Source organism: Rana temporaria, chromosome 1, assembly GCF_905171775.1.
Source record: "Rana temporaria chromosome 1, aRanTem1.1, whole genome shotgun sequence".
Taxonomy (NCBI): Eukaryota; Metazoa; Chordata; class Amphibia; order Anura; family Ranidae; genus Rana; species Rana temporaria.
In genome coordinates this window covers 144242972-144269942 of record NC_053489.1, presented here as the reverse complement: position 1 = coordinate 144269942, position 26971 = coordinate 144242972, and the positions used below count along the sequence as shown (strand labels likewise).

The 26971-nt window shown below is 47.6% G+C and overlaps 1 protein-coding gene across 2 annotated transcripts in view; it reads right to left on the bottom strand.

The window, feature by feature from the left end:
• Nucleotides 1-26971, bottom strand: part of COMMD10 (COMM domain containing 10) — a 558588-nt gene that overhangs the window by 492957 nt on the left and 38660 nt on the right. For both annotated transcript variants that reach the window (XM_040343852.1, XM_040343862.1), the window contains exon 4: nt 5371-5526. In XM_040343852.1, coding sequence (XP_040199786.1) covers nt 5371-5526 — 156 coding nt within the window. The remainder of the gene's footprint in view (nt 1-5370; nt 5527-26971) is intronic.

Genomic DNA, 26971 nt, shown 5'->3' with positions numbered 1-26971 from the left:
TACTTGTTACTATAATAAATATCCAATTTTTTTTTAAAAAAAATATAATTTTTTCTCTCAGTTTAGGCCAATACGAATTCTTCTACATATTTTTGGTAAAAAAAAAAAATCGCAATAAGCGACTGGTTTGCGCAAAAGTTATATCGCTTACAAAATAGGGGACAGAATTATTATTCATTTTTATTATAATTTTTTATTACTAGTAATGGCGGCGATCTGCGATTTTTATTGGGACTGCGACGTTATGGCGGACACATCGGACACTTTTGACACATTTTTGGCGCCATTCACATTTATACTGCGATCAGTGCTATAAAAATGCACCGATTACTGTATAAATGTGACTGGCAGTGAAGGGGTTAACACTAGGGGGGCATGGAAGGGGTTAAATGTATTCCCTGGGTGTGTTCTAACTGTGGGGGGAGGGGGGTGACTGGGGGAGGTGACCGATGCTGTGTCCCTATGTACAAGAGACACAGATCGGTCTCCTCTCTCCCTGACAGGACGTGGAGCTCTGTGTTTACACACAGAGCTCCACGTCTTGTCCCTGTAGCCGCCGATCGCGAGTGCCTGGCGGACATCGCGGCCGCCAGGCACACGCATCGATATCTCAGGAATGCGGCGGGCACGCGCGCGCTCCCTTTAGTGGTCTGGAAGAGCGGAGGACGCATATATGCGTCCTGTTAGAGATTTAGAACCACCCTGCGGCCGCACATATTCGTACGGCCGTCGGGAAGTGGTTAAAAGAGTTAATGAATTTACATTTTTATGAACATATATTACAGAGAAATACAAAGTAGGCATTGAAATTAAAGCTCAAACAAAAGTAAGAAATAAAATATTACTTTGCAAGTATGCTAATTAGTAAAATACTGTAAATTAAATTTCATAAAACTATAATAAACCAACTGTTACATAAGATTCTAAAACATGGTGCTCAAACGGAATATACAGTATCTCACAAAAGTGAGTACACCCCTCACATTTTTGTAAATATTTTATTATATCTTTTCATGTGACAACACTGAAGAAATTACACTTTGCTACAATGTAAAGTAGTGAGTGTACAGCTTGTATAAATTTGAGGTCTCCTCAAAATAACTTGACACACAGCGAATAATGTCTAAACCGCTATCAAAAAAAGTGAGTACATCCCTAAGTGAAAATGTCCAAATTGAGCCCAAAGTGTCAATATTTTGTGTGGCCACCATTATTTTCCAGCACTGCCTTCCACGTTGGTAGGTTCCCGGAGCATGATGGGACTGTGACATCATAAGAGGCCTATATAAATCGGTGCGAGCCACGCACCCGGCATTACAGCGGGAAGAGCGGGCTGCGTCACCGCTAGTAATTGAGCTAACACAAAGATAGCAGCGGCCAGCCCTGAAGGAGAAGGCACCGGAGAGCGAGCGGGGGGAAGAACCGGGGAGTGCCGAGACGACAGCAGAGAGTGGAGAAGATGGAAGAAGACCCCCCGGAGAGTGGAGAAGACCCCGGAGAGTGGGGAAGACCCCCGGAGAGCGGAGAAGACCCCCGGAGAGCGGAGAAGACCCCCGAAGCTGACTAAAAAAATTTAAAACCCTGTGTCATGTGTTTATTTTTATTGACACTTTGCCTCCAGGTGAATGGGTAGGGGTACGATGTACCCCTTATTCATTCACCTAAGGTGGGGGGCCGGTATCTGGGGGCCCCCTTATTAAAGGGGGCTCCCAGATTTCGATAAGCCCCCCGCCTGTCCTTATCAACATGGGGACAGGGTGCTCTAGGACAGTGAGCCCCCCCTGCCCCAGAGCACCCAACCCCCCCATGTTGAGGGCATGCAGCCTGGTACGGCTCAGGAGGGGGGGGGGCGCTTGCTCGTCCCCACTCCTTTCCTGACCGGCCGGTGTGAATACGGGTCTGATATGGATTGTAGGGGGACCCCCACGCCGTTTTTTTGGCGTAGGGGGGGGGTTCTCCTTACAACCCATACCAGACCTAAGGGCCTGGTATGCCCCTGGGGGGGAACCCATGCCGTTTTTTTTTTTTAAATTTGGCGTGGATTTCCCCCTCATGATTCATACCAAACGCTGCGGCTAGAATTGGCAGGAATCCAAGTCGGATCCCCGTTGCTTCTATGACGGCTTTTTTCCCCATCGCGGGGAGCCGGCTCGGCGGTGGCTCCCGCAATGGGGCTCGTAGGTGGTCAATCTCGCCAAGAAAGGGAGCGAGATTGACACAATATCGCAGTCACCCACTGTAGGATACCCTGGATTCAGCATGGTGTCAGGAGGTGGTCCATTCCCTACATAGCCAGGTATAATGGCTGCTGCTAACTCTATGTACTTGTACGTCTGTTTGTGATATGGACATTATGTAGCTGAAGTAAGCCAATGGGGTTGATTTACTAAAGGCAATAGACTGTGCACTTTGAAAAGTGAGGATGCACTCTGCAAGTTGCTCCAGAGCTTAGTAAATAAGCAGAAGCTCTGCTGACTTCCATGATCCAATCATGTGCAAGCAAAAATAACAGCAAAAATGCTGTTTTTTTTATTTTCCTTGCACATTATTGGGTATTCGTCGAAAAGGTGAAGCCTTACCCCATTTAGTAAGCTGTGGATTTAGGAAAAGTTTGCCGCAAGGTCACAATAAAGATTGTGTTTTGTGACAAACAAGTGGGGCGTCCAGTGTCCCAGCAAATTCCCTGAATATCACACCAGGAACAAGATTTTTTTTTAAATGTACATATACTAATAAGCTTATTTGCATAAATCTGGGCTCTTTTCCATGTATATTTAAAGTCAGTAAGCATTCCCTTCAGCAAGACGTAGGTATTATGAGATACAGATGTTATGCAACAGACAACCTAGATTAAATAGGCACTGATCTAGGAAGTGATAACCACATGTGTGGTATGGACAGCAGTAGCAGTGGGCATTGTGGCAGGTCACAGTGGGTTGGCATATAGGCAGATAGCTCACTTTCCATTAACTAAGGTGACATATCTTCTTGTCCACCTGCCATGCATGGTCTTCCTTAGCTTTCTTGAGAAATTATAACTCAGATCTAATAGTGACAAAGACATGATTCAGGATGATCCCAATGACATGCTGTATGCCCTGCTAATTTTGATGCATGACTTGTGTGATTCAGCTGCCTAACAGGACCATGATCTTTGTCAGCAGTGCTAATGGAGATTACGCTGTCAAGTCCTAGGCAGGAAGCATTCATACTGAATGTGTCCAAAGAAAGACACACAAATCGTCAGTGTCACTACCTAGAAGTCCAGAAATGTGAAAAAAAAAGTATCCCTTCCCTTTTCAAATACCAATACATTCTATAAGCTATGGGATGGGAATATATTTTAAAGAAATCTAAAAGTTACGATAGAAACCACCTTATATAAAAGCTAATAGTGAAATGTACCAGCATTGGGAGAAAAAGAAATTAACCAGAGAACAAGAGTAGACATTAAAGAAAACTCCATTTCTTCTTCTTTTGGATGGACTGGAGCAGGGTTTGTCCACCTGCCAGGTCTTTAACTGCTCCCTGGTACAGCAACATAGACTGGCAAAGAGCTCAGATAAATGCCAAACTGCTTTTGTATCATTCAAATACATTCTCTAACATTTTCTATACACTCCTAGGAATCCACTAGAGTGGGGGTCGGCAACCTTGATCGATTGCAAGTTACCTGTCAAAGGCTGAGAGGTGATAGGTAGCTTGCAAAGACATCCCTGGCTCGCGGACCCAGCACTTTCTACAGAGTGGAGCAGGCGCGCAATCGGCCAATCCTTGACTGCGAGGCACCCCCTCCCCCCCAGCCAATCATATGAAAGCCTCCGGAATAGATCAGGTGGGTTTGACTCTTGTATGAATGCGCCCAAGCTCTTTCCTTGAGCCCTGTATATAGTGAGCTCCTTCCCACCCCCCCCCCACCTCCTCTCCAATCCCTCCAGAACAGGGGTGTCAAACTGGCGGCCCTCCAGCTGTTGCAAAACTACAAGTCCCATGAGGCATTGCAAGGCTAACAGTTACAAGCATGACTCTCACAGGCAGAGGCATGATGGGACTTGTAGTTTCGGAACAGCTGGAGGGCCACCAGTTTGACACCCCTGCTCCAGAACATGCTGCTTCGCTGCACTACTCTGCACCCTCCTGACCCCACAGTACTATTCTCCCTGGTCCCCAATACCATACTCTTCTGAGCCCCTAATACCATGACCTCCTGACACCCCAGCCCTCCTGACACCCCAGTACCCTACCTTCCTGACCTCCCAGTGCCGTGACCTCCTAACGCCCCAAAACCATACTCTTCTGACCCCCCCCCCCATACCATGCCTTACTGACACCCCAGCCCTCCTGACCCACCAGTGCCGTGACCTTCTGACCCGCCAGTGCCGTGACCTCCTGACCCCCCTGCGTCATGCCGTGCCCTCCTACTACTGACCCCTGGACACAACCCTACTTAATATTAACCCCTGACACTGCCCTACATACTACTTACACTAGCCAGAAATCAGAGCAGATTGCCAGGCCTTAAAACTAGTCGACCAAATCAGCCTGCAGTACCAAATGTTCTGCCTTATAGTGGACTTCAGCATCAGCCTTGTGAGGGTGACCAATTACTCGCCAGGGATGAAAAAAATGTTGAATGTTAAGTGAATACCGAGTTTCTCACTGAAGTTAAATCCTAAGGTAGGCCAAGTTTATATTTCTACAGTAACATTCGTTTTATTGGAGACTATGAGCATCCTACAAGTCTGCAGACAGGCTACAGATGATGATTAGAGAAAAGTAACATGCTAGGGATCACTTCTATTAGAGAGATGACCTAATCAGTCTATGTTGCTCCCTTACTTTCCAATCAGCAGGCTCCGGGAGGAGAGGTGACACCACCGTATCTCTTAACTTTTTTAGAGCAAATGGTGTCATCCTTCTACCTATGCTGACAGGGCTGTGTAAAACCCAGGACTGAATAGACAAAAAAGAAAAACAAATAGTAAACAAGGTCCTTCATACATATTTAGTTGTTTTCCTGGAAGTCAGTTATAAGAACACTTTTTTCCCCACTTTTCTTAACCCTTGCTTTGGGTCCACTCAATTTTGCTAATTCTCCTGGCTGCTATGAATAACCTGAACATACAGAAGTTCTCATGAGTACAAACCACAATGGCTCCTGGAATCACACCAACCTACCTGCAGCTTTTAGCCAAGCTCAGCGAAGGATACTACAACTCCAATCCCCAGAGCAAGCAGGGGTCCTGATGGTCATATGCAGGATGGAGGTAAAGGCAAAACACACTACTAACTTTTTAGTACAAAAAGCACACTGTAACTAAAACAAAAGAAAAAACTAAAATAAATGTACTACATGTTATAAATGGTTACCTTTTTTGGGGTTAAAATCCGTTGTCTGAACTTCTCAATGGTCTCTTGCCCCGCACTTTCCCAGGCAATGACAAAAGATTGAATTTTATTAGAATCAAGATGGATATTCTCCAGCTGCTGACGTAAGACCAATGCCTTTAAATTATGATAAACAGCCTGAAAAACAACGTACAATGATTGTTCATGTATATTTTTTGTTTGGTATGCTCAGACAAATACAGAAAATTTTTAAAGTTTAAAGGGGTTGTAAAGGTAATTTTTTGTTTCCTAAATAGCTTCCTTTACCTTAGTGCAGTCCTCCTTCACTTACCTCATCCTTCCATTTTGCTTTTAAATGTCCTTATTTCTTCTGAGAAATCCTCACTTCCTGTTCTTCTGTCTGTAACTCCACACAGTAATGCAAGGCTTTCTCGTGTCGTGCTCGCCCCCTCCCTTGGACTACAGGAGAGTCGCTCTCTACGTTGCAGATAGAGAAAGGAGCTGTGTGTTAGTGGGCGTCCTGACTCTCCAGTAGTCCAAGGGAGGGGGGAGAGCACGACACTCCACACCAGGGAGAAAGCCTTGCATTACCGTGTGGAGTTCCAGACAGAACAGGAAGTGAGGATTCACTTTCTCTTTTACAACCCCTAGACACAAATATTTGTATTTAAATATATTCCTTAATATCAACACACTATATAAAACAACTTTGTGTGCACTAAATTCATCTCTATTTTACCTGAGGCCAGTTATTGCACTGGGTATATGAAAGAGTTTACAGTAGTATCTTTTGGAACATTCATATACTTTCTATAACATTCTCTATACCAGGGGTGTCAAACTCAGTTTCATTGTGGGCCGAATCAGCATTATGATTGCCCACAAAAGGGCCGGTTGTATGTGTAAGATTAGATGTCCAGCACATCCCCTCCCCTTACATTGGATGTCAAGAGCCACCCCAACATCAGAAGTTGAGTCCCCCACTTCCTTACATCACAGCGTACCCCCCTTTCCTTATGCTGCTGCTGGGAAGAAGCTGGATGCATTGCTTGAAAGCAGAAAGTACAGGGTCTTGAGAAGAACCAGAGGAGGGCTGGAGCTCTTCTGCAGCTGCAGGAGAGGTGCGAGGGCCACATGAAATGGCCTGGAGGGCCGGATTCGGCCTGTGGGCCTTATGTTTGACACCTGTGCTTTATACACTCCTAATGCCCTGTACACACAATCTGAGTTTCCGTCGGAATTCCATTCCATACACACGGACACACCAAATTCCGACCGTCAAAAACGCGGTGACGTACAACACTACAAGGAGCCTAGAAAAATGAAGTTTAATGCTTCAGTGCATGCGTCGAATTGTTTCCGAGCACGTTCTCTTTCTAACTCCGTCGGAATTTCTGACCGAAAAAGTCCGATGGGGCATACACACGGCCCGAATAACCAATGAAAAAATTCCATCTGACTTTTTCCATCGGAAATTCCGATTGTGTGTACGTACGAGGCATAAGAATCCACAAGAGGGCACGATGCACACTATTATTAAACATGAGTTTCTCTAATGCAGTGATCAACTTATCTAAAATAGGGGGTCTCAGAGTTATTCACTGTGAAGGCACTGACCAATTCTGATTAGTTGGCGCCTGAACATTGAATCGCTCTGGTCCATCCTGGGAGTGTTGCACAGAGAAGAGAGATAAGAGCGGGGAAGGAAGGAGATTTCCTCCCACCTCCTGCTGCCTCTCTGGGCAAGAAAGTGAAGGGAAATCTGTAAAATGGGGCATTTATGGCAACAAATTACCTGAAGATTTTAATCCTTTTTGTGCAAAATTACCCTGACTATACAAAAACTTGTAAGTGGAACTAAACCCTCCTATTCTTTACAATTAAGGAAGCTGCCATCTTAGCCTTGGTTGTTTAAAATTGGATTCCAGGAAGATGATTTGCAGTTGCAATGGTGCTGCACATGTGATCAGCTATAACACCAGCCATTTGATCGGAGCACAAGCAACTGTGAGAGAGTTACCATTCACAACATGCCTTGAATGTAGCTTTTTTGGGAAAGCTAAACTGATGGGTTTCGTTCTACTTTTTATTTTGAAAAATTATTTTTATTGAAATTTTCCAAACAAGACATACAAACATTGAAAAAGAGTGTGCCATAGCAAAACACCAGGCCCCTCCACGACCAACATGGTCAACAACCTAGGCAATCTACCTAACATACGTATCTGACTGCTCCACTGAAATCAGCAACCCAATCCTGAACCCCCCTCCCCCCAACAACCCAAAACTCAGTTCACCACCACCCTCGGATAACAGGCTTCAAGAAAATAAATTGGTACACAAGTCCGCTATCCATAATAGGCATTTGTGGCCATAAAACAATAAGATAATAAAGTACATTTACATTTAACCCCAGCGGACCAAGCAGTTCATTCAGGGGATATACCCGTGGGCCCCTCAAGTCAGGTCCAGAGGGTCACAAAGTATCGCAGGCAACACAGCCGGCCATCCTAACCCACAGTAGTATCAGAATTATACCATGCCTGCCATACCTGTCAAACTTTTTCTCACACCCCCTGGAATGGTATGTCGCCTTGTAGTATGGCATCATGGAATTCACAAGCCCCTTCCAAAAGGCTATGCTTGGGGAAGCAGGTGATTTCCATTTAAATAGAATGGCCTTCCTCCCATAAAAGAACAAAATATTTAACAGTGTTCTAAGGGCCCTGGAGGGGACCACCCCCTCCACCAGGCCCAAAAGACACACCTGGACTGACAAAAGAATGGGCACCTGTACGATGTTTTCAATACAGGAGGCCACTTCCCCCCAGAATACCTTTATCTGCTGGCATTCCCAAAAGATATGTTTTGCATCAGCCGGTGAAAAGGAGCATCTCCAACATTCCGAGGTGACAGACGGGTACAGAACTGAAAGCCTTGCAGGAGTGAAATAGAATCTGTGCAAACATTTTAAGTGTATCAGTCTATCTCTAGCAGATACCAAATGCTGAAAAGGGTGATCCCACATATTATCCCAATCCTTGCCATCTATACCAGGGACCTCCCTCTCCCACCGCTCCCTACATTTAGTTAGTGCCACTGGGCTCTTTTTAAATAATTCCTTATATGTGACAGACAGGGTTTTAGGGAGGTCGTCCACCATGAGCAAATCTTCCAAAGCTGACGGTATGGACTCAACCGCCATCTCCCAGAATTGAGCCTGGAAGGCGTGACAGAGCTGTATAAACCTGAAAAAATACGAATTAGGAAGCTCATGTCTGGCCTTGAGCTGGTCAAAAGTGAGTAGTACCCCATCTCTGGTTATGTCCTTAAGAAGTTTTATGCCCCTAACCACCCACACCATCGGGTCCGGGAAGGAATGAAAGTGTGGCAACTTGGGGTTCCCCCACAGGGGAGTCTGTGGCGAGAAACCCAAGTAAGTGGGGCAGGCTAGCCCCACTGCCTCCCCCCATGCCCTAAAAGTCGCCCGCATGGACAACGTCAGCGGCAGGCCAGACCCCGTTCCCCTGTGAATGGCCAAACAAAGGGTCTCATACGACCCCAAATGGGCCGCCATCACCACTGTGGCAGAATCCCCAGCATCGGAGGTCAGCCACCTGTGTACAAAAACCAGCTGCCCTGCAAGGTAATACTTCCTCCAGTCAGGCAAAGCCAACCCCCCATGTCCCCAGGGCTCCTGCAGCACTTTAAGTCCTATGCGCGGTAATTTAGGGGCCAACAGAAAGGAACTGGTTATGCCATCTAGCTGCTTGAAAAAGGATTTAGGTATCCTCACTGGAGCATGCCGCAAGAAATACAAAATGACTGTCAGAATTGTAATCTTCAGTAAATGTATTCTTCCTATGAGGGACAGCGGTAGCTTCTGCCAGGCCTGTGCCTTTTGCTTAAAGAAAGCCAACAGGGGCACCAAGTTAAGCACCATATAATCAGTGCTGTCGGCCGTGACCTTGACTCCCAAATAGGTGATGGAGGAGACCCACTGCAGGGGCATAGTTGGATGCGCCCCTCCCCTGGCCCCGGCATCCAAGGGTAAAACGGAGGACTTGCCCCAATTCACCCTCAGGCCAGAAAAGGTAGTAAAATCATTCAGAATCCTCAGGGCCGCCCGAAGCGAGTGTCCAGGGTCCTCAAGAAACAATAGCATGTCATCAGGATATAATGCCAGACATTCTCGATTAGTGAAAATGCAAAAAAAGGAAAAAAACTGCGCTAATCTAGAGATATAAAATAAGCAGCTACACAAGCAATGTGACAAAAATTGGATAGAAATAGTGAAGAAACATGTAGCGCTAGTGAAAAAACACTTAAGGAAGTGCATAAAGAACCATGGATAAATGCAATTAAACCACAGTAATCTGTAAATGAGTGTCCATTAAATAATAGAAACACAGAAAAAAAGTCCATCAGTAGAAAACATATGACCACATCATCGTCATGGAGGGGACATTCTGCACGATAAAACAGGAGTAGATGGAATACTCTTACCGGATAGCGTGGATCTGCTTGTCAGCGACAACAGATCATAAACGCATGGAAGGACTCCACTCGAATCTGCTCAGCTGGACGAGGGCCCAATGGTAGACTTCCACACAGGATATCCAGATGAATGGCTGTAGTCCTGGACTGGAACCTCACCGTGGGTAAATTCGCTCAGACTCAGATTCTCGGCAGAAAAAGAAGATCGGCTTGTTCCAAAGCGACAATCGGTGGTGCAAAAAGTGGTATCCACTTAAAGGAGGGTAGGCACAATCATGGAGTATGAAAAAACTTTGTATCCAAACAGGTCACGCAGGAGAAAGAAAAAAACAATGCTCCGGATGGTGCAGATAAAAGAGGATACGGTTTTATTGTAGTAAAACCAAATAACATAAAAGTGATCACTGTAGCATAAAAAAGTAGTAAAAGCAATATGGGAGCAGGTATAGCAAGCCCGACGCGTTTCGTCCAAGTGGACTTCAACTGGGGCATCTGATTGTGCCTACCCTCCTTTAAGTGGATACCACTTTTTGCACCACCGATTGTCGCTTTGGAACAAGCCGATCTTCTTTTTCTGCCGAGAATCTAAGTCTGAGCGAATTTACCCACGGTGAGGTTCCAGTCCAGGACTACAGCCATTCATCTGGATATCCTGTGTGGAAGTCTACCATTGGGCCCTCGTCCAGCTGAGCAGATTCGAGTGGAGTCCTTCCATGCGTTTATGATCTGTTGTCGCTGACAAGCAGATCCACGCTATCCGGTAAGAGTATTCCATCTACTCCTGTTTTATCGTGCAGAATGTCCCCTCCATGACGATGATGTGGTCATATGTTTTCTACTGATGGACTTTTTTTCTGTGTTTCTATTATTTAATGGACACTCATTTACAGATTACTGTGGTTTAATTGCATTTATCCATGGTTCTTTATGCACTTCCTTAAGTGTTTTTTCACTAGCGCTACATGTTTCTTCACTATTCTCGAATAGTGCCCACTTTAATAGCCTTGACATCGCCAGACTCTCTAAGCGCCACAGCCAGGGGTTCCATCAGAAGTGCGAAAAGAAAGGGGGACAGAGGGCACCCCTGTCTAGTACCCCGACCCACGGGAAAGAAGGGAGAGATAGACTGGCCCAGCCTAATCGCCACCCTGGAAGTGCTATACAGCAAAGTAATCCACTGCCTGAAAACCTGACCAAACCCCATCCTCTCCAGCACCCGGAGCATATACCTCCAATTAATCGAGTCAAAGGCCTTCTCATTGTCAATTGACACAATGATCCTGGTACCAGCATCCTGCCCGGGGAGCTGGAGATGCGTAAACAGCCTCCTCAGATTAGTATCCGTAGACTTCCCGGGCATGAACAATATCAACCAGTGAGGATATCACCCCGACAAGCCTATTAGCCAAGACCTTCATTCAAATTTTAAGGTCCACATTCAAGAGTGCAATAGGCCTATAGGCAGAACACTCCAGAGGGTCCTTACCCGGTTTAAGCAACAGAACCATATACGCATCCACCATAGATGCAGGGAGTCTATTTAATTCTAAACACTGAGTTAGAAGTGCGTTCAGTCTAGGGGCTATCTCCTCGGCATAGCTTTTATAAAAATCTGCCGGTAAACCATCTGGTCCCGGAGCTTTATGAGGTGGGAAATCAAAAATAGCCACCACTATCTCTTTATTGGAGATTTTAGCATCCAAGGCCAGCGGGTCACCATCAGACAACCTCGGGAGGGCTAGGCCCCCCCGGAGGGTATCTAATGCATCAATGTCAAAACTCGGTATGGGGGCATAAAGTTCAGCAAAGTAGTCTTGAAACACTGACAGTACCTCAGAGGGGTCACTAACCAGATTCCCATCCTTACCCCTAATAACCGGGACATTCGTTATCTGATTATCCACTGCCACCAGTCTTGCTAACAACTCCCCATTCTTATCAGCCTCCTAAAAGATAGAGTTCGCTCTATGTTTTGCTTCTGTATGGGCCAAGTCCAAGAAAACGCCTAGCCTCCATCAAAGACGCATAAGAGGCATCAGAAGGACAATTGGCATGTCTCTCCGCACAGTCCCATTCCGCTTCCTTCAGCCTAAGAATTTCAGCATTATGTGCCACTCTCTCAGCCTTGATAGCAGAAATGCACTCACACCTCACCACCCCTTTAAAGGAATCCCACACCACAGGCGGATCAGCAGTATCCTCATTCGTTGGCCAGTAAGAGGCAATTGCCTCTCTCAGGTGGGCTTCCACCTGTTCATTTTGCAGCCAACCCGGAGACGGCCTCCAGCCCCCCCTCCTCCTCCCAGCAAAAAGGAAGAGAGTGAGGGATAAGGGGCAATGATCAGATAAGCCCCCAGCCAAGTAGGTAGCATCCCTCCTCAGTGGCAACAGGGCCTGATTCCCAAACACTACATCTATCCTGGCCGATGAGCGATGGACCGCAGAGACACGAGAGTAGGCCCTACAAGAGGGGTTTCTATCTTGCCACAACTCATCCCTGTCACCGAGATCCAGGAGAGAAGATCAGCCGACCCCTGCCTCCCCAGATTGGACGAATCCAACGCGTCCAGAATAGTGTTGAAATCACCCATCAATACAAGAGGGAGATGAGCAAAGGGGGCCAACCGAGCAAACAAGTCATACAATATTTGTATATTAACAGGAGGAGGTAAGTACACATTCACCAACAACATCTTATATTGAAAAATGTCAAGCAGAACCGCCACATACTGCCCTCCCTGATCTGAGAACACCTGGTGTATAGTGCATGGCAGAGCCTTGCTAATCAGGATGGATACTCCCCTTGCAAATGTGGAAAAAGTAGCATGGAAGGCTTTTTGAACCCAGGGCCTCGCCAGAACCCTGCTACCATCCAGGTGTGTCTCCTGGAGAAAGGCGATATACGGTTTAGATTGCTTAAGAAACTGAAACACTGATGCCCGTTTAAACGTATTATTCAGTCCCCTTACATTCCACGACACTATTTGAACATTGTCAGCCATCGATCCGCTGGAAAAACTCCTGAATGCCAGGAACCCGAATGCAGCACCTGGTAAAGACAACATGTGCTGTCAGAGATTCCAAACCAATGCCACACATAAGCAATACGGTACCCCTCCTGTACAGTGGGGATTGAAAGTTTGGGCACCCCAGGTAAAAATTTGTATTAATGTGCATAACAAAGCCAAGAAAAGATGGAAAAATCTCCAAAAGGCATCAAATTACAGGATTAGACATTCTTTAATATGTCAAAAAAAGTTAGATTTTATTTCCATCATTTACACTTTCGAAATTACAGAAAACAAAAAAAAGGCGTCTGCAAAAGTTTGGGCACCCTGCAGAATTTATAGCATGCACTGCCCCCTTTGCAAAGCTGAGACCTGCCAGTGTCATGGATTGTTCTCAATCATCGTCTGGGAAGACCAGGTGATGTCAATCTCAAAGGTTTTAAATGCCCAGACTCATCTGACCCAACAATCAGCACCATGGGTTCTTCTAAGCAGTTGTCTAGAAAACTGAAAATAGTTGACGCTCACAAAGCTGGAGAAGGCTATAAGAAGATAGCAAAGCGTTTTCAGATGTCAATATCCTCTGTTTGGAATGTAATTAAGAAATGGCAGTCATCAGGAATGTCATGGTCTTACCTCTCTCCTGTCTCCTTCGTTTGACATGTGCTGGCGGCCATCTTGGTTTCTAGGTCTCTTGTAGCCTCCCACCCTGCGGCTCCTCCTTCCCACTGGGAGGAGCTGGATGCCTGGCTCATATATATAGGAGGTCTGTGGCTTCAGTTCCTTGCTTGGTCCTCCTGTGTTCACATGCTTCTAAGACTGCTGCTGCTGCTTCTGGTTCTGATGCTGGCTTCGTCTGACTTCCCTGCTGGTTCCTGATCCTGGCTTCGTCTGACTTCCCTGCTGGTTCCTGATCCTGGCTTCGTCTGACTACCCTTCTGGTTCCTGACCTCTGGTTTCACCATCCGTTTGGACTTTTGCTTTACAGCTTGATTTTCATTAAAGCCTTCTTATTTTCACTTATCTCTTGTTGTACGTCTGGTTCATGGTTCCGTAACATTAGGACCAAGCCATGAATTTTGACGGTACAGGGCCATCCTCGCTACCCACGCTGGTTGCCAGACTTGATCAGCAGGAGTACCTGTTGGGTCAGTTCGCCGTGGCGTTGCAAACCCTGCTTGAACGCACGGTTCATTTCGCTCCCGTTGCCGATGGGTCGGTTGTCGCTCCTGGGCACGCTCCTACTGCCGCTCCGGTTGTTGCGCCAGAGTCTACCCCGACACCTGTTGTTGCGCCTGCGGTGTTTCGGGGTATGACCGGTTCTGCCCCCCTTCCACAGCGATTTGGGGGAGAGCCAACTCAGTGCCGAGGTTTCCTTAACCAAGTGGGCATTTATTTCGAGTTGCTGCCACATGCTTTTCCCACTGAGAGATCAAAGGTGGGCTTCTTGATCTCGCTGCTCTCGGACAAGGCCTTGGCCTGGGCCAGCCCTTTATGGGAGAACAACAATCCGGTGGTTGCCGAGTTTTCTGGTTTTGTTGCTTCTCTTCGGAAGGTATTCGATGTGCCGGTTCGCGCCGCTTCTGCTGCGAAGCTCCTTATGTCCGTCAGACAGGGTTCACGATCTGTAGCTGAATACGCCATTGAGTTTCCTACCCTGGCAGCAGAGGTGGGCTGGAATAATGAGGCTCTGGTCGCTGCTTTCTCTCATGGTCTCTCGGATGCCTTGAAGGATGAGGTTGCAGCTAAGGACCTACCAGTGGAGCTCGAGGCTCTTATTTCTTTCCTGATTTTGATTGACACCAGACTCAGGGAGAGACCTTCCTTTAAGGAGAGCCTGCGGAGGCCTCCTAACAGTTTGGCGCCTACGTTTGCTGTCCTACCCGTGCCTCCCTCTCCTCCCACGCCTCCTGGGGTTGACTTGTCTGGGGGTGAACCCATGCAGCTGGGGTTTGCTCGCCTGTCCGAGGGTGAGAGGGTACTCCGGAGACGCGAGGGCCGATGCATGTACTGTGGTCTCGGTGGGCATTTTCGGTTGGCATGTCCGAACCGTCCGGGAAACGCTCGCACCTGAGATCCTGTCGGGGGCAGATCTTGGGTGGAGTCTCCTCGTCCCCGGTTTTCCGTGTTGATAAACCACTGATCACTGTTGTCCTCTCCTGGGTCGGGGGCTCGGTGACGACCCAGGCGTTGGTGGACTCTGGTGCTGGTGGTTTTTTCATTGATAGTGCGTTCGCTGCCGCCAATTCCATTCCTCTGCAGGCTCGAGGTTCCCCGCTGGCTCTAGAGGCGATAGACGGCAGACCCCTCCAGCCGTCACACGTGACTCATGAGACCCTTCCAGTGGGGATAGCCATTGGTGCCGTTCACAGAGAGTCGGTCTGCTTCCAGGTTATTTCGTCTCCACACTACTCGGTGGTCTTGGGGTACCCCTGGCTCCAGAAGCATAATCCGACTTTCGACTGGAGATCGGCCGAGATCCTCTCATGGTCACCACAGTGTGGGGCTAGTTGCATCCATGGGCCTGTCAAGTTGCTGTGTACTTCCTCGGACTCTCTGTTGCCTCCTGAATACGAGGAGTACCGGGATGTATTCGATAAGGTGCGCGCTGTTGCCCTACCTCCGCACCGCCCATACGATTGTGCCATAGAGTTACAACCTGGTGCCGTTCCTCCTCGCGGCAGGGTCTATCCACTGTCGGTTGCGGAGAATGAGGTCATGGAGGAGTACGTGATGGAGGCGCTGTCCCGTGGTCACATTCGCAAATCCTCGTCCCCGGCAGGGGCTGGATTTTTCTTTGTGAAAAAGAAGGGCGGTGAGTTGAGGCCTTGCATCGATTACAGGGGCCTTAATCGCATCACGATCAAGAACGCTTACCCGATACCCTTGATTTCCGAGCTGTTCGATCGCCTCAAGGGGGCCACGGTCTTTACCAAACTCGACCTGAGGGCGGCATATAACCTGGTAAGGATCAAGGCGGGCGATGAGTGAAAGACCGCGTTTAACACCAGGACTGGGCATTATGAATCCTTGGTTATGCCCTTTGGGTTGTGCAATGCGCCCGCAGTCTTTCAGGAATTCATCAACGATGTTTTCCGTGACCTGCTGCAGCAGTGTGTGGTGGTCTATTTGGATGACATCTTGGTATACTCTGAATCCATGGAGGCCCACATTCTGGATGTCAAGCGAGTGTTGCAACGGTTACGAGAGAACAAGCTGTTCGGTAAGCTTGAGAAATGCGAATTTCACCGATCCCAGGTAACCTTCTTAGGTTACATCATTTCCGCTGAGGGGTTCTCCATGGACCCTGAGAAGGTTTCGGCTGTCTTACAGTGGCCTCAGCCCAGTGGTCTTCGTTCCTTGCAGCGCTTTTTGGGCTTCGCCAATTATTATCGGAAGTTCATCAGGGACTTCTCCATGCTGGCCAAGCCTCTCACGGATCTGACCAGGAAGGGCAGTAATTCCCAGGTCTGGCCGCTCGAGGCCATCCGGGCTTTTGAGGCCCTAAAATCCGCCTTTGTGTCGGCTCCGATTCTGTCTCATCCCAACCCTGGGTTGCCCTTTGTCCTCGAGGTGGACGCGTCTGAGACGGGAGTAGGCGCCCTTCTGTCTCAGCGTAGAACACCAGAGGGTCCGCTGCTTCCTTGTGGGTTTTACTCCCGGAAACTGTCACCCGCGGAGTGCAACTATCAGATTGGTGACAGGGAGTTATTGGCCATAGTGCAGGCTCTCAAGGAGTGGAGGCACTTGCTCGAGGGCTCGGTGGTTCCGGTTCTCATCCTGACGGACCACAAGAATCTGACCTACCTTTCTGAGGCCAAGAGATTGACACCACGTCAGGCCAGATGGGCTCTGTTCTTGTCACGTTTTAATTACGTGGTCTCCTACCTACCTGGTTCCAAGAACATCAGGGCGGATGCCTTATCACGGCAGTACTCCGAGCTGTCCAGGGAGGAATCTATACCGACTTCGGTCATACTTCCAAATCAGATCCTGGCCGCCATTCGCACCAGCCTGACCTCTCCCCTTGGTGAGCAGATTTTGGCGGCTCAGTCTGGTGCTCCCTCTGGGAGACCCAACGGCAGATGTTTTGTGCCTGAGGAGTTGCGCGCTCGGTTGTTGCGAACCTACCATAACTCCAAGACCGCGGGGCATCCTGGTAAGAATCAGCTGTCCTGGGCTGTTTCACGTCTGTTCTGGTGGCCTTCCCTACGTTCCGACATCGCCGCATATGTAGCGGCATGCTCCGTTTGTGCCCAAAGTAAGTCCCCTCGGCACCTTCCGTTGGGCCTGCTGCAACCCATAGCCACCGGGGAGCGCCCATGGTCACACCTGGGGATGGATTTCATTGTGGACCTCCCTGCATCCCGAGGCCATACGGTCATTCTCATGATTGTGGATCGGTTTTCCAAAATGTGCCACTGTGTTCCTCTCAAGAAGTTACCCTCTGCACAAGAGTTGGCCACGATTTTTGCCCGGGAGGTCTTCCGGTTGCACGGTTTGCCCAAGGAGATAGTGTCGGATCGGGGGAGTCAGTTTGTGTCCAGGTTCTGGCGCGCCTTTTGCTCCCAGTTGGGGATTCATCTCTCCTTCTCCTCGGCCTACCACCCTCAGTCCAATGGGGCCGCAGAACGATCCAATCAGGCCTTGGAGCAATTCCTTCGTTGCTATGTCTCCGATCACCAGGACAATTGGGTTGACCTCCTGCCTTGGGCTGAGTTTGCCAGGAACACGGCTGTGAACTCTTCCTCTGGGACGTCTCCCTTCATGGCCAATTTTGGGTTCCAACCTGCCGTGTTACCGGAGGCATTCTCTCCCCAGGATATTCCGGCTGTGGAGGATCACCTTTCCGTCCTACGCGCCTCTTGGGTACAGATCCAGAAGTCCCTTGAGGTCTCTGCGCAGCGCCAGAAACTCCAGGCTGATCGCAGACGAGCGCCTGCTCCTTCCTACCAGGTCGGAGACCGTGTATGGTTGTCCACTCGCAACCTCAACCTTCGAGTGCCCACTCCCAAGCTGGCCCCTCGCTTTGTTGGTCCCTTCCGAGTGCTTCGCAGGGTAAACCCGGTAGCCTATGCCCTTGCGCTTCCCTCCTGGCATGCGGATCTCCAACGTGTTTCATGTCTCCCTGTTGAAGCCACTGGTGTGCAATCGCTTCACTTCCTCGGTTCCTCTGCCTCGTCCGGTCCAAGTGGGCAATCATGAGGAGTATGAGGTGAGCAATATCCTGGACTCACGCCTGGTCCGCGGTCGGGTGCAGTTTTTGGTCCACTGGCGTGGTTATGGTCTAGAGGAGCGTTCCTGGGTTCCCTCCGCAGATGTCCATGCTCCTGCCTTGCTCCGAGCCTTCCACGCACGCTTCCCTCAGAAACCGTTTTTTTGCACCGCGGAGGAGGGGCCCTTGAGGGGGAGGTACTGTCATGGTCTTACCTCTCTCCTGTCTCCTTCGTTTTGACATGTGCTGGCGGCCATCTTGGTTTCTAGGTCTCTTGTAGCCTCCCACCCTGCGGCTCCTCCTTCCCACTGGGAGGAGCTGGATGCCTGGCTCATATATATAGGAGGTCTGTGGCTTCAGTTCCTTGCTTGGTCCTCCTGTGTTCACATGCTTCTAAGACTGCTGCTGCTGCTTCTGGTTCTGATCCTGGCTTCGTCTGACTTCCCTGCTGGTTCCTGATCCTGGCTTCGTCTGACTTCCCTGCTGGTTCCTGATCCTGGCTTCGTCTGACTACCCTTCTGGTTCCTGATCCTGGCTTCGTCTGACTACCCTTCTGGTTCCTGACCTCTGGTTTCACCATCCGTTTGGACTTTTGCTTTACAGCTTGATTTTCAATAAAGCCTTCTTATTTTCACTTATCTCTTGTTGTACGTCTGGTTCATGGTTCCGTAACAAGGAACAGTGGAAGTTAAAGCGGTCCTCCACCCTAAAGTGGAGTCCCGCTGATCGGAACCCTCCCCCCTCCGGTGTCACATTTGACACCTTTCAGGGGGGAGGGGGGTGCAGACACCTGTCTAAAGACAGGTATTTGCACCCACTTCCGGCCACACGCTACGGGCGAAAGACGGGCATTCCGTCACATCCCGTCTGTCGCCCGTTGTGTGCTGGGAACACTCGGCTCCCAGCACACAGCGTGTGAGCCAATCGGCGGGCGCAGCGCGACTCGCGCATGCGCCGTAGGGAACCGGGCAGTGAAGCCGCAGCGCTTCACTTCCTGGTTCCCTCAGCGTGGATGGCGGGGGGAGCAGCAGAGTGACGAGCGATCGCTCGTGCTCTGCTGCGATCGGCGCTGGACTCCAGGACAGGTAAGTGTCCTAATATTAAAAGTCAGCAGCTGCAGTATTTGTAGCTGCTGGCTTTTAATATTTTGTTCCCATGGCACATCCGCTTTAAAGCAAGATCTGGAAGACCAAGAAAAATATCAGACAGAACAGCTCGCAGGATTGTGAGAAAAGCAATTCAAAACCCACATTTGACTGCACGATCCCTCCAGAAAGATCTGGCAGACACTGGAGTTGTGGTACACTATTCCACTATAAAGAGATACTTGTACAAATATGGTCTTCATGGAAGAGTCATCAGAAGAAAACCTCTTCTACGTCCTCACCTCAAAAATCAGCATTTGAACTTTGCAAATGAACATATAGACAAGCCTGATGCATTTTGGAAACAAGTTCTGTGGACCGATGAGGTTAAAATATAACTTTTTGGCCGGAATGAGCAAAGACGTTTGAAGAAGAAAGGGCACAGAATTTAATGAAAAGAACCTCTGTCCAACTGTTAAGCATGGGGGTGGATCAATCATGCTTTGGGGTTGTATTGCAGCCAGTGGCACAGGGAACATTTCATGAGTAGAAGGAAAAATAGATTCAATAAAATTTCAGCAAATTTTGGATGGTAATGTGATGCCATCTGTTAAAAAGCTGAAGTTAAAGAGAGGATGGCTTCTACAAATGGATAATGATCCTAAACACACCTCAAAATCCACGGGGGATTACATCAAGAGGCGTAAACTGAAGGTTTTGCAATGGCCTTCACAATCTCCTGACCTCAACATAATTGAAAATCAATGGATAGACCTTAAAAGAGCAGTGCGTGACAGATAGCCCAGAAATCTCAAAGAACTTGAAGACTTTTGTAAGGAAGAATGGGCAAAGATACCTCAAACAAGAATTGAAAGACTCTTGGCTGGCTACAAAAAGCGTTTACAAGCTGTGATACTTGCCAAAGGGGGCAGTACAAGATGTAATATTCAGGGTGCCCAAACTTTTGCAGACACCATTTTTTTGTTTTTTTGTTTTCTGTAATTTTGAAAGTGTAAATGATGGAAATAAACTCTAACTTTTTTTGACATATTATAAGAATGTCTAATCTGTAATTTGATGCCTTTGAGATTTTTCCATCTTTCCTTGGCTTCGTTATGCACATTGATACACATTTTTACCTGGGGTGCCCAAACTTTCGATCCCCACTGTAGATGGTGAGTTGGGTTTCGTTCTACTTTAAAGTGTAACTCCACTTTTGTTGAGAAAAAAACATTTTTATTTTCTGCGCAATAAACAAAAAAATTATATATTTTGTACTTTTTGCTATAATAAATATAATTTATTTTTTTAAAGCGATTTTTTTTCTCAGTTTAGGCCGAAATGTATTCTTCTACATATTTTTGGTAATAAGCGTATCTTGATTGGATTGCACAAAAGTTATAGCGTCTGCAAAATAGGGGATAGATTTATAGCATTTTTATTATTATTTTTTTTTTTTACTAGTAATGGTGGCGATCTGCGATTTTGTAATGGCGGACACATCGAACACCTTTGACACATTCTTGGGACCATTGGCATTTATACAGCGATCAGTGCTATAAAAATGCACTGATTACTGTAAAAATGTCACTGGCAGGGAATGGGTTAACACTAGGGGGCGATCAAGGGGTTAACTGTGTTCCCTAGGTGTGTTTCTAACTGTAGGGGGAGGGGACTGACCTAGAGTAAATGAAGGATCGTGATTCCTAGCTATTAGGAACTAACGATCTGTCTCTCCTCACAGAACGGAACAGGGATTTGTGTGTTTACACACACACACACACACACACACGTGCCTGTTCTGCCTCTTGTGCTCGCGATCGCTCGTGGCCAGCGGTCATCACAACCACCGGTCACGAGCATCGCACACCCGCATGCTATCTCACTTAAAGGCACCAACGTACAGCTACGGCGGTTCACGGAATCTTGCCGACCTGCCGCAGTATAATGACGGTGGCTGGTCGGCAAGTGGTTAAAGGTACTAAAGTTCTAAAGGTAAAACTTTTTGTTTTGGACAGGGTGGAGATGGATTGGAACCCCCGTCAGATTTCATTGCTTCCTGTGTCCCTGTTAAAGCAGAGTTCCACCGGCTCCTTGTGCTCCTCCCCCCCTCCGATGCCACATATGGCACCTTTCACAGGTATCCTGTTTCCACTTCCAGGAGCCTAAGCCACGGTATTGACGTCACCGCCCGGGCTCCCTCCTCCTCCTTCCCCGGCCGCCGGGCCAGTAGCCTTGCGCATGTGCAGTAGGGTTCCTGGCGTGAAGCTTTAAGGCTACACTGCCGGGTTCCCTTACTCACAATGGAGGAGGCATGCACCCGACAGCTGATGGAAACAGCTGCGGTGCCGACATTGCTGGACTCCAGGACAGGTAAGTGTCCTATTATTAAAAGTCAGCAGCTGCAGTATGTGTAACTGCTGGCTTTTAATTTTTGCAGAGGTAGGCAGACCTCCTTTTTAAGTAGATTCACCCTCTTTATTTGTCCAGTTTACCATTATCATTGAAAGTGAAAGTAAAAGAAAATCCTATATGTTGGGTTGTCCCCAGAAAAGTAATAGATGGGAAATGTTCCTATGGGGTCCCCAAGAAATTCCCTTCATTTGCAGGGATTTCCTCTCACTTTCTGTTTGGCTATGGGACAGAAATTGAAGGGGAATCTCCTTAGTGGGACACAGATGGAGGAAAAAAATATATAACAGGGGTTATAACCCTTGCTTGCTCAATCCAAAATTAAAAAAAGTTTTGCTCATAGTTCTACTTTAAACACTAAGGACACTGGGGTTAATTTACTAAAGCTGGAGAGTGAAAAATCTGGTGCAGGTCTGTATAGAAACCAATCATCTTCCAAGTTTTATTGTCAAAGCCTAATTAACCCTTTCGTGACTAAGCCCATTTCTGACATTTAAAATCCCTATTTTTTGCTAGAAAATTACTTAGAAGCCCCAAACATTATATATATATATATATATATATATATATATATATATATATATATATATATATATATATATATATATGTGGTGCAACGGATCACCGTTGATCCGTGATTCGAACGGGTCACCCCCTTCGGATCGAACACACACACCGCTGCGTGTCTGTACTACAGGGGGGGTGTCTGTACTACTGAGAGGGGGGGTTGTCTGTACTACTGAGAGGGGGGTTGTCTGTACTACTCAGAGAGGGGGGGTTGTCTGTACTACTCAGAGAGGGGGGGTTGTCTGTACTACTCAGAGAGGGGGGGTGTCTGTACAGAGAGGGGGGGTGTCTGTACAGAGAGGGGGGGTGTCTGTACAGAGAGGGGGGGTGTCTGTACAGAGAGGGGGGGTGTCTGTACAGAGAGGGGGGGTGTCTGTACAGAGAGGGGGGGTGTCTGTACAGAGAGGGGGGGTGTCTGTACAGAGAGGGGGGGTGTCTGTACAGAGAGGGGGGGTGTCTGTACAGAGAGGGGGGGTGTCTGTACAGAGAGGGGGGGGTGTCTGTACAGAGAGGGGGGGGTGTCTGTACAGAGAGGGGGGGGTGTCTGTACAGAGAGGGGGGGGGTGTCTGTACAGAGAGGGGGGGGGGGTGTCTGTACAGAGAGGGGGGGGGTGTCTGTACAGAGAGGGGGGGGGTGTCTGTACAGAGAGGGGGGGTGTCTGTACTGAGAGAGGGGGGGTGTCTGTACTGAGAGAGGGGGGGTGTCTGTACTGAGAGAGGGGGGGTGTCTGTACTGAGAGAGGGGGGGTGTCTGTACTGAGAGAGGGGGGGTGTCTGTACTGAGAGAGGGGGGGTGTCTGTACTGAGAGGGGGGGCGTCTGTAGGGGGGGCGTCTGTACTGAGAGGGGGGGGCGTCTGTACTGAGAGGGGGGGCGTCTGTACTGAGAGGGGGGGCGTCTGTACTGAGAGGGGGGGCGTCTGTACTGAGAGGGGGGGGCGTCTGTACTGAGAGGGGGGGCGTCTGTACTGAGAGGGGGGGTGTACTGCTGAGGAGGGTCTGCACTGAGGTGGGGGTGTCTGCACTGATGCGGGTGTCTGCACCTAGGAAGGGGGGTCTTTACTGAGGGGGGGGGAAATATAGCTGGTGGGGGGGGGGGGGGGACACCGAGTGACACCAACCATAGTGACGCCACTGCAGTGGGGAAGATGTGCATATTAGTGGGGAGATGTGGATATTACAGTGGGGGAGATGTGGATATTAGTAGGGAGATGAGGATATTACAGTGGGGGGGAGATGTGGGTATTACAGTGGGGGGGAGATGTGGATATTACAGTGGGGGGGGGAGATGTGGATATTACAGTGGGGGGGGGGGAGATGTGGATATTACAGTGGGGGGATGTGAATATTACAGTGGGGGAGAGATGTGGATATTACAGTGGGGGAGAATTTGCCGATCCAAAAAATGGATTTTTGTTTGATCCGTTGCACCCCTAATATATATATATATATATATATATATATATATATATATATAAGTGTTTAGCGGAGAATCTAGAGAATAAAATGGCGATTGTGACATATGTCACACGGTATTTGTGCAGCAGTCTTTTAAATGCAACTTTTTGAGGAAAAGATACACTTTCATTAATTAAAAAAAACTAAACAGTAAAATTCGCCCAATTTTGTTTATAGTGTGAAAGATGATCTTACGCTGAGTAAATAGATACCAAACATGTCATGCTTTAAAATTGCGCACATTCATGGAATGGCGACAAACTAAGGTTACCAGGTTAGAGTTACAGAGGAGGTCTAGTACTAGAATTATTGCTCTTGCTTTGTGACCCGATCGAGGGACACCGGCAGCAATCGGGTCCACGGTTCCCATGGGCGCAGTCACGGAGCTCGCGACAGGGTTGCATGCGCGGTCACGGAGCTCGCGAGCGCGCCAAAGGCGGTGCAGGACCACACGGCGGTCATTTAAAGGGGACGCACCTGTACGCCCATATCCCTGTCCGTGCCATTCTGTCGACGTAAATGTGTGTGCGCTGGTCCTTAAGCGGTTAATGGTGTCAGTCCATACAGCAAAGAATAAAAAAAGATTGGTAACGCGTTTCACACCGTGGTTACGGGTACTTACAATTTCCTTTCTGACTTGGTAAACAGATAACGGATGTGTACTTCTGGTGTCGATCTTATTTTTAACTGTGCTGAGATTTTTCAACAAATCTTTACTAATACAGACAAATCTCACCTGATGTAGGGACCCTTTACATCTATGGCGGGTCAACACATGTTGTGCCGAGTGTGCCCATTCATCATATGTACAGGCCAAAAAACAAAACCACAAGACCACATATGCATACTGAAAAAAAAATTCAGTATGCTTTGAGGCAGGTTTGTTCATTTTGCCAGCATATGTACAGTGGATTGCCAATAAAACGCAAGTTGCAAAAGGTATGCTGACAACTTCAAATACAACTTGAAAGGAAATACTGCAACGAGCTAATGCACATTATACAGCACATACTTTTTTATTTGAATGGGTGGCCTAATGTACCAACATTTTTTGTAATGCAGCACACCACAACACATGTTAGCAGCACACAGTAGCATGTTACCATGTTTTGCTGTGTGCTGCAATGCAGGTGTGTTGGTAAGATGTATTGCGGTGCTATAAAAAAAATTAATGGTACAATGGAGCACCAAGGTTGCAGTTTAACACTGTAAACCCAGCCCTAAAGTGATTGTAAAGTCTGTTATTTTTAAAGAAAAAAAAACGAAACATGTTATTCTTACCCGCTCTGTAAAATCGTTTTGCACAGAGAAGCCTGGATCCTCCTCTTCTCGGGTCCCTCTTCGGCACACCTGGCCCCTCCCTCCTGCCGTGCGCTCCCACAGCAAGCAGCTTGCTATGAGGGCACCCGAGCCGAAGCTCCGTGTATCCATTTAGACACAGCGCCACTGTTCAGACCTGCCCCACCCCCTCTCTCTCCGATAGGCTAGATGACTTTGATTGACAGCAGCAGGAGCCAATGGTGCCACTGCTGTGTCTCAGTCAATCAGGAGGGAGAGTCCCAGACGGCCGAGGCACACATGAACATTTTTTTTTTTGTTAGGGACCTGTAAAGCATCTGCTGATTGTGGGTGTTATGCCACGGTCCTGCAGACTGTCTGTGTAGCTGTCTGCCCATACCTTGGATACGGGCAGGCAGTTACAAGAAGCTCAATGAACTACCTAGAGTGATCAACAGTGCTCTAGTAGTTCATAGAGAACTACAAGCTGACAGTCACAAAGGCTGTCGGTACCTGTAGTTTTCCCATTCACAGAACACTGTGAATGAATGACGAAACCGTGCAGGGGGTGCAGTGACCAGTGCATTTGTTACAGGTTACATGTTACACCCTGAATATGGGTGTAACATGTAACATGGTACAAAAGGTGAACTTATTCTTTAAGCATATATATATTTGTTTTTAAAGAAAACAGAAACAATCCTGTTATAGCTATTGTTTTCCCATTGCAAACTAAAAAATGAAAGCTAGCACCCATCAGTAACTCAGCATAGCACACCCACATTCCCTTGCCTCGAAATTGAATACCACAGCCCATGTGAGCACAGTTGGAAGTGTCAGACTATGACATATTTACAGGAATGAATAATGCATCCAGCATTTTTCAGATTACTACTCACATGAATTTATTATTTAATGGAACTGTAAAATATTTACTTGTGAGGCAGTTGCCATCTCCCTTTACGCTGTAACTACTTAATGTCTTCTTTGCTTGATATAAAAAGGTGGGCATTTATAGAACAGGGACAGGCCAGAGATTATGCAAATTGGCATTTGCTCTTTCAGGGACCACTGTTTTTTTTTTTTTTGCTAAATAAATTAAAAATGGCAAAAAAAGGGTTTTTCTTTATTTCTGTTATAAACTTTTGCAAATAAATAACCTTCCTTCAAAAAATTTAGGTCAAAATGTATTCTGCTGCATTTCTTTGGTAAAATAACCCAAATCAGTGTATATTATTTAGTCTGTAGGAGAGTCCACAAACTTTGGTGTATATACTGTATATCTGAAAATTGATTAATCCTGATGTACTGACACCCGATCTCATTTCTTGAGGCCAGAAAATACCTGGACAGTACAAATACCCCCAAATGACCCCTTTTTGGAAAGTAGACAGTCCAAGGTATATGGTAAGAGGCATGGCGAGTTCTTTGAAGCTATAAAGTTAGAGGGGCTTTTAAACTAGGCAACGGGAGGGAGGGTCCAGAGGTAGAGATAGTCGGCACGGAACGTATTCCAGAGGGGAGTATTGGGGGCATTAGTGGTAGGTTAACTAAAGCACCTAAACCTGAAGTAAGTATAGTAACATGTCCTATCTGGAACCTCAGAACACCCAAAAAGGAGACAGTATGCGACCGGTCTAAACTACATGGCATGTTCACCAATGGCAGGTTTCTGGCGGACAAGATGGGAGAACTAGAGCTACTGTTATTCAGGGAGGATTTTGATTTTGTAGGAATTTCAGTTTAATTTGGTTCAACAGCTCTCATGATTGGCTGGCAACCATTCAAGGGTATTACCTATATCACAGGGATAGAAAGGGGGAGGGGTATGCCTGTATATCAAAAATGATGTACAAGTGAATGTGAGAGATGACATCACTAATGGAACAGGGGAGTCAGTGGAATCCTTATGGGCAGAGCTGCAAAGGGATGAAACTAAGGGAAAAGTAATACTGGGAGTATGCTATAGGCCCCCTAACCAGAGGAAGGATGCGGACCTCCTATCACAATTTGGATTAGCGGCAAGGATGGGAAGTGTCATCATAATGGGGGATTTTAATTATTCAAACATTGACTGGGTGGAACGAGAAGGCCTTCAAAAAAT